Source organism: Diadema setosum, chromosome 4, assembly GCF_964275005.1.
Source record: "Diadema setosum chromosome 4, eeDiaSeto1, whole genome shotgun sequence".
Taxonomy (NCBI): Eukaryota; Metazoa; Echinodermata; class Echinoidea; order Diadematoida; family Diadematidae; genus Diadema; species Diadema setosum.
The window spans coordinates 32,175,284-32,186,998 of NC_092688.1; the positions used below are offsets into that span (position 1 = coordinate 32,175,284).

An 11,715-nucleotide genomic window follows, 5' to 3' on the forward strand; every position below is an offset into this window, starting at 1 on the left:
TATATACAATTGCATACTAGCACCTGTCGTACATGAAGACATTATGTTGATTGGAGATTGCCGAGAGAGTAGGATTTGCAGTTGGGAGAGAAAAGGGTTAAAGAACAACCAGCAAGGTTTCATACTGTCCCAGGACATTATGTGTGTCTGTTTGTGCTTTGTCACTTGGGAGATGTTTGGCTTTGTATTCACTTTGAAACACTGTGATAAATATATCAATGTAAAGCATACTAGTACTGTGGATCAGATGAGAGTCACTGAAGTATTGGAATACTGTATAACCAGAAGCTTTGGCGAATTTTGCGAGGAGCAAAGATTCACAATATTAAATGTAATATTAAATGTAATGCAACACAAGAGTTCTTGTCCGCACTATATGCATTGAATGCCAGTGGCAATTACCAAAAATTTCATGCCGTGAAGAAAAGGAATATTTCCGGTTTTACAGTAACTGTCGAATTAACTAATGAATGATTCTTCAAATGATAGAGACCAAAATACTTTTTTTGAGGATTTGAGGATTTGAAATGGAAATGTATGTAGATAGATACGTAAGATACTTAGACAATTAGATAATGTTGACATACATATATGGCTAGATTCTAAACTTATACAGTCATATGGTATGAAGATCTGTACATAGATGTTTATATGTGCTTTGACAATCAAATGATGTTGAGATACGATGATGGTTAGATTATAAAATTTAGATGGTCAGCTAGTATGAAGATACTTAACCTGTTGAAGACGAGTCCCGAGTATATTCGGGCAGGTGTCTATGGGAAATGCGTGTTGCAGCAGAATCAAACTGTCGTCAACGAGTTAAGATGGTTGTAATAGATTGTGTGCTAAGACAATCAGGTGGTATGAATATACATAGATGCATAGAGTATCATACATAATATTTGGATGGTATGGTAGTAGAGACTCCAACTCTCCGCTTTTGACAGGAGATCTCCCGCCGAAAGCCCATTTTTGCAAAATCTCCCATTCTCCCATTAAGATGGTTGTAATAGATTGTGTGCTAAGACAATCAGGTGGTATTAATATGCATAGATGCATAGAGTATAATACATAATATTTGGATGGTATGGTAGCAGAGACTCCAACTCTCCGCTTTCGACAGGAGATCTCCCGCCGAAAGCCCATTTTGGCAAAATCTCCCGTTCTCCGGCTAGAAATGATCTCTTACTTCGTGTCATTGAATGTCGAAAAATAGCCTGAGATAGCACGAGAGAGCATCTAGAACCCTATAGCTTCCAGGGCCCTTAAGCAAGCCCTGGACCCCAGCCGTAAGGAACTTCGTGCTTCGCGCTCGTGATATGTGCTTCGTGCACATCAAGTTGGAGTTTCCGTTTGCTAGGGGTTTCAGGCAGGAGAATCTCCACATCAGAAGGTGCTTGGGGTTGGAGTCTCTGTGGTAGAGTGTTGGATGGTACATCAAATAGAACATTTACTGACTTGTGTGCATTAAACAGAAAGATTGAAAGAGTGAGAAAGAAAAAAGGGAGAATGGGGGGGGGGGGGGGCTTGAAAGAGTCTCAAGGAAGACCAGCAAACCTCACTCAGCTTATGTTTCTCCCCTTTGCTTTGCGTGCGTGGCGTGCGGACACCTATCAGACCAACATTTGCGGTGGAAATTGGCCCAATATCCTGAACTGCCGCTTATCCCAGCAGGGAGTTTCCCGTCTGGTGTGAGTCCTGGTCACGTGACCCATGCTGCACCCCTCGCTAAAGAACAAAGTGCCTTCCCGGCATGTCTCCCCCCGTTAACATGCGACGTGCCCATGTGGGCTGACGCGAGTAAATGCTGGGACATTTGCCAGCCAGTTCTGATAACGAAGTTTGTGTGAATGATGCTCAATGTTCACCATTATCCCAAGAACCTATCTTTTTCAAAGATTTGGGGGTACGATTTATGTCTCTGTTTATTCCCCTCAACCCCACCCCCCCAAAAAAAATCTCTCTACATGAATTCCTGTCATAATTTGTAACTGTACCCTTTCTAACTTTATACAGGAGTACCCAAGGGGAGTACACATTTTGTAGCATGTTAGTCATTCTCCCTGTATGCTTTTATCTTACTCACTTCCAATGTGAAGGTTGGTAACCCTCCTTTGCACACCCTCTTATTTACTTTCAGAGTTGTTTCCCCCAAGGTGCCTTATGATTCATTGTGGTCTACCAAAATGCAAAATTTCAGCTCACATTAATCAGCATTTATATGATTTGCAAGAAGTTATAAATTTCTTACCATCCTCTTAAAATTAACATGAATGCCCATGGTATTTGTAAGTCACATTAGGAGAGAAAAGTCTACTTTGTCAGATAATGGGGAACTGTGTTTGCATTTTAAACCATTGCTTCCCGGTGAGATGTTTCAGCAAGAATTTTAAAGTCGATCATGAAAGTCAAGATAATCTTAAAATTTTGGTATGTTGTGTGTATCTTCAATGGTACTCTAAGTTTCTAATGCCAATGAAAATTTTGGAGACTTTTTCATACAGCCATCAATATACAAAAATGAAATAAGTGACAAAGGATTTTTTTGTGTGTAAATTTTGATAACAATTTGAAGTGGATTCTGAAGAGCTGATAAAACTAAACAGGGAAACTGTATAGCAGTGGCATTGTACCATAAGTTTAAGTCAATCTTAACTACAACTGAGATTGACTTTCTTTGTAGAAAACCCCCAAGATTTGATATCTTTCCTGATGTGTGGTACATTGTACATTGCACACCTAGTTTGTGTAGATAATAGGATACAAATGAATTTAATGTCATGACATACATATCAACCACATGGGTTGATGCCCTAAACTTGCAATCAGCTTATTTGGGGGGGGGGGGGGGGGGGACGGGAATGGGAAAAGGATTCCATCATAAAACATTTTCACTAAATTTTTTTGCTTATGACAGCTACAGTTTCTTTCCAATGCCTGACATTTAAACAATCTTTCACATCAGCTCAAAAAAATGCCCGACAAATTGTGATTTGGAAACAAATTAATTCATACACAGCGAGACAACCAGTTAGATTGTGTTTCAAAGAATGGTGTTTTTCTTCCAATCCATTTCCCAACCTGTTGCCATATTGCCAACCTTAATCCTTTGCATATTAGATTTTGCCATCATAGTATCATTTGATGTACTGTTTTTAATGTCCTAAAATAATAGTCCACAATATTGAATAAGTAGTAATAAACTGTGTCTGGGATTTTACCTGGTGTAACACTTATGATTGCAATATTCCAGCACTGAATGCAATATGCACGGATGCTTCAGTATTGTAAAGTTAGTGTTATCAGTGTCTGTATTGTGGCTTTTAAAAATTGTGGGACCATCATTTTTCATTCAATGCTTTTTATCTCATCAGTGAACTACATCCTGATGAGAATTCAGTTTGGTTTGAGGAATCTCCTCTGAAGAGTGAAAGATTGGTACAAGTATTTTGTGTTTATAGCAGCCGACAATCTTTTGACAGGGGAGAAATTGAACCCAACAAACTGTTCCCCTCTCCCACAAACATAAGCCCCGATATTATGACAGCCGTAATTAGAGAGCTTCTCTTTCCGCCGTGAAATCGGACCAGGATATTAGACTTGATGGATTAGCCCAGGAGAGGTGGGAAGGACACAGGAGCGGATCCCGTGGGGCTTGGGGGGAAACGATAAAAGCAGCAGAGACTTGTCAACATCCTTGGCGCTGGAGTCATGGGGGAAGGGAGGGGGGGGGGGCGGGAGAAGAGGATTGCTGAGAAGGTGCAATAGTAAACCACTCATTCTCCATCGTTCTGTAATGCATACAGTCAAACCTGCCTCGAATAGCAGCCACCTGTCTCTAGAGGGCACATGCCATAAACTGCCACTTTTTTTGGTCTCCAGTGGGTGGCCACTATAGACAGGTTCCACTGTACCTGCAGAAATAAACTTCCACCACCAGATAATTCACTTGAAGTCTGTTGGGATCAATGACCAATGCCTTTGTACGGATACATGTAGAGTATGTTTTCTGTTACTTTGTACAGCAGGATGACCGTTCTGTTCTCATGCAGTATACCTACGTGTAGGTGAAGACCGATTGTTCACTCATACCAATGCTAAAGTTCTGTGAAGTAAACCACGAGAAGTTAATGAATAGCTTATGAATTCTGTTGTTTGAGCCCCTTCAGGGAGCATTCATCTATTAATCCGTTGAGGACGAGTCCCGAGTATACTCGGGCAAGTGCCCATGGGAAATGCGTGTTGTAGCAAAATCAGCCTGTCCTCAACGGGTTAATATTTCATGTTTTGTGCCTTTACAACGTTCACATGGGGGGCTTTCAATTTACATCCCCGTCCATGGGCAAAGTGTGATGCCTTTGTACAGAAAGGAAGGCATACTGATGCCATCAGGTAGAAGTGGACCACCATTTTAATCCGTTGAGGACAGTTTGATTGTGCTACCACATACATTCCCCATAGACTCTTTGCGGGCGCTTGCCCGAGTACACTCAGATCTCGTCCTCAATGGGTTAATAGTTGAATTGAACCAGAGAGTCAGACCTTCAGTCTCTGACGCATACAAGCTATCCACACTGCCGATGTGTCCCCTCCAGTGAGTCCCTCGTGTTTCTGTTTTCTTGTGTTGTTGAGGAGTTGTTATGGCTATGCAGTGGATAAGACTGCAGGTACAATCACAAGGTCCCTGGTTTAGGTTTCCTGGTTGCAGCAGTTGTGCCCCTAGGCAAGGCACTTTATCCTCATCACTTAGTCCTTCAGAGGGGACGTAAGGTGTCAGACTCATGATTACTTGCTCATAAGCATTCATTGGATTTCTTCTTTTTTAGTGGTTACGTATGAAAAACATATCAATTCAAATTTTTTTTGTGTTTTTTTGTTATTGTTGTTGTTAGTTTTTGTGTGTGTGTGTGCTTTTAGTAGCCAGTAGACTTCCGGTGCTCCTTTGCATTTGTATTATAGCATCCCTTTAATGTATACACTGGTGTGATATTAAGTGGAATGTATGTGTGCATTATGTCTCTCAATACCAATGCTCATGTCCCCAATAAGCTGTTTCAGTCGATCCATTAAAAACAATATCTCATCCGTGTTTTTGTCTTCATTCAGGCAAACTTCGGATGTCAGACCTCAACAGCCCACCGAGCAGGTGGTGGCAGACGCCCGGGAGAGACTGCGCCAGGGCCGGGATCGCCTCTCCATCAAGAACCGACTTGGAGGAGGTGTGGCCCACTCCGTTACCCCCGCCCCTTCCATGGAGAACCTCAAGATCATCCTGGATGTTAATGAGCGTGTGTCCCCCGATGCGTGGGGCAGTAGCGGGGAGGAGGACGCCCACGAAACGCTGGTGGTCGAAGAAGACTATGAAGACGAAGACCGGCTGGACGACTTGGATCTGATGACAGGTGTCGGCAGCGACCTGAGGTCGCGGTTGAACCGCCGCCGGCCGGACACGAGGCCTCGCCCCGGCTTTGGACAATCTGAGCAGAGGCCGGCTTTCCTGGAGAACCTCCCCTCGCTGCAGATTGAGATCAGAGAGGAGATGTGAGCAAGTCTTGTCTCAGATCTTTGGAATAGAGTTGAGCGACTTTTGACCCATGAGAATCAAGGAACTTTTTTGTGGACTTCAGATAGATGTCGCACCTGTCTGGTTCTCCACCCAACACTCTGCCTTCTGTTGACATTACCACAACGTGATCATTTGAAATGTAACATCAGCAAGTGCAATTTTTGTAATACAAGGACGAACCTTTAGCACTAGCGACTGTAAAACCTAAAGTGTTGGAGTAGCTTTGTTCATGCTAGAGATCTTCAGATACCATTAAAGGGACCAAATGAGAATTCACATCTGAGTATACTGTGGAAGATTCACATACAGTGTGTGATGATGACTTAGTAGCTAGTTTAACTCATAGAATGACATGATAGTTTGCTGATATTCAGCAATTATTTTTCCTGTCTTTCATTTGTACAGTGCGAGCAAAATACTTCTGACTGCAGCGTCAATCGCCAAAAAAATAATGTGTGCGTTTGGTAGCTTATTCATACGTAAGAACACACTCAGTTACTTGGTGAAGTCAGTATTATTTCACGTGTATGCAAAAACGTGCATAAACCTGCAGAGCTGAACAAATGTTTGTCATAGGTCAATGTATGCAGCACACTCCCAAGTATTCTTGAAGACTAATTTGACAGATAGGTCAAATTCAGTGCCAATTCTTCACACAGGGAGGAAGAAATTATGAAATGATGAAATCATGAAATCATGAAATATGTGCCAGATACATCTTTTTTGTTAAAAGTCTACTTGATATGATATAGTAGACAAGTTGTGTACAAATAAAGCTTTTGTACAGATGTATAGTTTGCTAATTTCCATTTGATGAGTGGACCCAACATTTTCTTACTACAACATTATAATAATTATTATATAATTTCTGCTCTTCTTGGCAATTACAAAAATTCCTGTACTTTTGAATGTAGCAGAAGTTTATTGTAGCTTGAATGAATAGAGAAGTCTTGGAAGTTATTTTGTGATGACAGAAAAACAAAACAAAACAGAAAAGACATAGACTTGAAAAAGGCCTCAGAATTTCTGTTTGTCAATATTTATGAGAATATTTATGCAAAGCAGTGAAGTTGGTTTTTGTGTGTCGTTTCTTTTCCACATGTGTCCTGTAAAGCGCTTAGCGTACAAATTGTTGTGCTGACATTACTTTTTAGTGAAGGGATGTGGTGTATGAACCCGTGCCTTTCATAGCAACATAGAGGACAGGTGAAGAGCATTGAGCCCTTGTAAAAAATGTCACTGCTGACAAGAGGTAGCAACTGTATGAAGAATGTCAGCTTGGCACATTGTGTCGTACAAGAAAGAAAGTAGCAATATCATGAAGATGTCAATTTTGTTTGTGTCAAAAGTAAGCTTGCTGGCCAGGAATGTACCAGGCACCTTGATAGTGAGGTAATATATAAAGCTATCCCTGCAAGCTGTTTCTTTGTAGGGAAATGAATCATTTTTCCATTGCAGAGATTTGCATGCTGCTTCCAGCATTTCATGATTTGGTGCTTAATCTGTCGCCTATTCCACCTCACCATTCTCTCTCATTCTTGATTGTCAGACCCCCAGGTTCTGAATCGTCGCCTCTGACGGTGTAGTTTCGTAGGATATTGGGGAAGACGTCGTGCTTTGCATGATGACATCGCTGCCCCGAGGAGCAGTCCACCCCCCCATCCACCATCCATCCACCCCCCCCCCCACCTACATTCCTATCTCCACCAGCTCATGTACACCCCCCCCCCCCATCATCAATTATCCTTCATACACCACCTCCCATGTCAGCTGTTCATCTGTACGTCACATCTCATTAGCTTTGCAAGATGAAAAGAAATACTGAGTTTTAAATTGGTGACAAGGTGTATTTGTGACCATTGCCAGTGCTGCTGGCAAAATTCATTAATTTGAATAATGAGCATGCAAACAAAGAAAAAAAATGCAGAAGGAAAAAAAAAAAAAGAGAACAAACAATAGAAAACATGAAATTTTTCATGGCAGTCACATGCCGTGTAATACATGCCACCATCTGCAACAATGTGTAATGAATAGATTCAAGGTGAACAAATCATTAATTCCTGCTTCAAGAAAATTTTCTTGTCGCAAAACTGCACTTTTCACTGCCTGGTCGGGCCGAGTGTGAATTCGTACTGGTCTGCCTTTCTGTGTGGTATGAGAAAAGCGACTGTAGCTTAAAGGAAAAGCTCTGTATGGGATTTAAAGTTTGTCTAATACTGTAAAACAAGATATTTTTTACGGTCTGAAATTTCTGCAAATTGGAGCCGGCGACGCTTCTTGTGGCATAAAATTTTCGCAAATTGCCACTGGCATTCAATGCTTAAAGTGTAGACGAGGACTTTTGTGTGCATTTGAATTTTGTGAATCATGGCTCTCGCGAAATTCATGAAATCAAAATGCTGGTGAACATTTTTGGTTTTACAGTAGTTATCTATATGTTTGGCACAGACCAACAAACACTTAAAATGTGATTTCTCTGTTGCTGTTTTGTTTATCCCCTTTCTATTCGGCAAGAGCCTTCAGGAAAAGCACCAAACTTTTCTTTGTCAAGGAAATCTTCATCACATTGTATATGCATTGTGCCACTTTGTCATGCACATTTAATTTTTCTTTGAAGAGAAAGAGAAAGGAAGGAAAAGTGGACCAAGGTATATAGAGAAAGAACTAGAAAGATAAAGAAAATCCGTTCAGAGAAGATAGAAAAGAATGAATGTGTAGTTTTATGCTGGAGATAAGTTGAGCAGTGGCCTAGTGGCAAGATATCAAAGTAATGACAAGTTGGATGCATCCGTTCCGATCCCATTGTATGAGTGTTGTTGTCATGTTTGCATGTTTTATTTCTCTTCTTTTGAAGAAGAAATCAGTTTGCGTGTACATTTTGTGGCATATACCTCAAGAGGCAAAGAAGTGCAGAAATATATTTTTCAGCAGTGTGAACAAGAAAGTGTGGAATGATTGTTTGTTGTTTCCTGTTTTGCGTACAAAAAGACCGACAACAATGTGAAGTGTACGTTGTACAGTTTATTTTGATGGCTACAAACATGTATTGTACATAAAGGGAGCAATCTGAAGAATAGTAATCGACTGCGTGCTGTCCTTTTTTTTTTGGCATCATGTTTTTAAGAATGAGAGAGAGAGAGAGAGAAAGGAAGAGGGGGAGTGATACAGTTTTAAAAAAAATGACATATAAAGGCACTTTACACTGTTCATAATCACTATTGTGTTAAGATGTTTAAGTGTGGTATAGAGGGAAATGGTGGGGGGGGGGGAGAGAAAAAAAAAATCAAAACAGTAAATGCCAGCAATGATTCATGCCTGTGAATGGTTGAAAAGAAACAAATGCAGATGAGAACATTTTGTAGTTTGGATTGGTAAATTGATCCATTATTGTGAGGAAGTACGTTGGAGATGATTAAATGTCACAATCGGGTAATCACAATGACTTGGGAGTATAAGACCATTTTTTAATTCAGTGAGTATCCACATCTGAAGACATCGGAAATCTAATCATCTTTGTACAAACAAACTTCATTACATAAGCTCTCACATCACATGTTGACCTGTTGAGGACGAGTCCCGAGTATACACGGGCAAGTGTGTATGGGAAATGCGTGTTTTAGCAAAATCAGTCTGTCAACGGGTTAAATTGCACACACTTGAATATCACAAACGAGCTCGAGCTCTCACTTCCAATGAAACTGTACACATTTGGGAGTTTTTATCTCACTTTTGACAATTTAGCCGAGTTCCAGTCAAATGATATGACGACTGTATATCAAAGACATCAGCATCGAAAATACGGATCAAAAATCCCCCATTTTCTTGTACCAGTCCAGTATTGAGGTCCAGTCTCCATGAAAGTCTTGGCCCTTTCATCTACAGCCACTAGTAAGTAGTATGTGAAAGAAGCGACATTTTATGTTGGATGGCCTTGATACAGGCATTTATGATGTGCTGTGGGCACATAAGAATATTGGATAAAGCTGGTAGTTTTAAATGTTTCTGTGCAAGCACAAGCACTGAAGTCAGCATATAGATACCATGATACTCTCCAACACACACACACACACACACACACTCACTCACTTGGGTTATATCGCACATCACATCTCAACCATGGTAGCTACAGCTCAATGACCACAACAGATTCACTGCAAGCCAGTGTTTGGAGTAAACAAGCCTGTTTAATAATAAAATTCATCTGAATTTTTGTCTGTACAAACGAGTTTCAGGTTGCATATTCACAACAATATCACTTGATACCATAATCCACCTCATATCCAACTAGGCATGACTTGAGCATTGCTCCATACTACAATGAAAGAAAAATAGAGCCAATGAAATATTAAATAAATTATATATCGGTCCTTGAACCATTTCTATTTCACAATTAGCAAATACAGCTACTATTTAAAATCAACTCCTCGTTTCAAAGTCGTGCAAGAAAACATTTTATGCACTTCTTGCACTGTCCAATTCCACCTGCTTCTCAGCTCTCCCTTCACAGCAAAACTGATTCACCTCCTCTACTATAAAGGCTGCACAAATTACAGTTGTCAAGCAGCTTAGTTTCCTACATATGGGTGAGTGCATTAGGGAGCATAAAGCAAGTGCGACAAGATCAAAATTACTGACCAAAGAAAACAATTGCAAGCTTAGTAATCCGTAACATCAGTGAACACGTATCACTACTTCAATATAATGATATGCAAGTGGGAGAACACAATTTCTTATCATTTCTATATTGTTTATATAATCATTGTGAAAACTTGAATATCAAGAATAAAAGAAATTAACTCTACATTCTCCTGTTACTGTTGAAATAATAAAAGGTCTTTTTTTTTTTTACTTTTCCTGGACACATGAATTTTAGAAATAACTGATACAGTCAATTCATCTTGATGCATTTGATCCTGATCTATTCATCAAGATTCAAAAAGCACCAATATCTTTCTATTTCAAAGTAAAAAACATTAATACTGTTCATAAACACTTGTACAGTATTCATCGCATAATCGGGACAGGTTGGGAGTAGCAAACACGGCCCCTTTAAGCGAGGTGCCCGATTTCGCGATGAGCACTCACCATACACTAATGGCATACAACATGTACATGTAGTGCACACACACACACACACACACACACACACATACGCATGCATACTGACGTACTGTACATGTACATGAATACACAACCACGCTACCCCTCGGCGCGACCCTCTAGCTCTCCCTGCATTCTCGCAGTGTTGTAGAGTAATCGCAACTGGTTCTTCTTCTGTCACCTCTCTTCGAACACAAAATATGTGGATGAAAAGCTAGCACTTTCTTAAACATTCGTAGAATTCTTGGACACGTAGGGCGTTCTGTATAAATACATATCCACGACCATGGGAAATGATTACCCAGAACTGATGTGGGAACGTCAATGAAAAGTCCTTCAATCATTCAATCATCACGGCTTGATTGTTTACTTGCCGCGATCACTGCACTGTACATTGTACATGTGTTGTCAATATGTAGCGATCTAGCTCGCCATATATACACATGTACAGAAAAGCGAAGGCGGGCAGCGAGCTGAAATGTACGTGTACTGGATGGATGGAAGTCAAAACACACCAGTCCGAAGCTTGCTTTGTAAGTTCGATGTAAACAGCAACTGACTAGGGAATCTTTGAAATATTGTTGTGGTATTTTGGTAGATTTTTTGTGTAAAATATCAACAAAATCAAAGATCGCTTGAAGAAAAATTGTCCCGTTTATCAGAGGTCCCCGCCCGATTATCCAGTGAAAATAACGTGCATTGGAAATGTTTCTGGGAAGCGTATGTCGTTTAAGCGAGGTTCCCGATTATCAGATGCCCGATTATGCGATGAATACTGTATATACAAATTTGCAATCATTAATTACAGTTTGTATATACTCACATTGGTCATTAACACTACAATAAATTCGTATGGTCCTTAAAAAAAAAAGAAAAAAAAAAGTCCTTTCTGAACTGTGTGGCCTATGCTCTGTAAGCTTAATATGGCACCACCACCAAAAAAAATAAATAAATCGAATATCTAAGAAATACATGTACCATGACTGGCCAAAAGAAGGATTTTTAACATAGCTAACTTTGGTGAATACACCACATACAAATTGTAC

The 11,715-nt window shown here is 40.3% G+C and overlaps 1 protein-coding gene across 1 annotated transcript in view; it reads left to right on the top strand.

Annotated features, from left to right (window-relative positions):
• The window catches only part of LOC140228020 (uncharacterized), a 100,532-nt gene extending 91,883 nt beyond the window's left edge, over nt 1–8,649 (top strand). Inside the window, exon 11 of the mRNA XM_072308416.1 lies at nt 5,110–8,649. Within this exon, the coding sequence (XP_072164517.1) occupies nt 5,110–5,548 (439 nt within the window). The 3' untranslated portion in view covers nt 5,549–8,649. The remainder of the gene's footprint in view (nt 1–5,109) is intronic.
• The last annotated feature ends 3,066 nt before the right edge of the window (nt 8,650–11,715 follow it).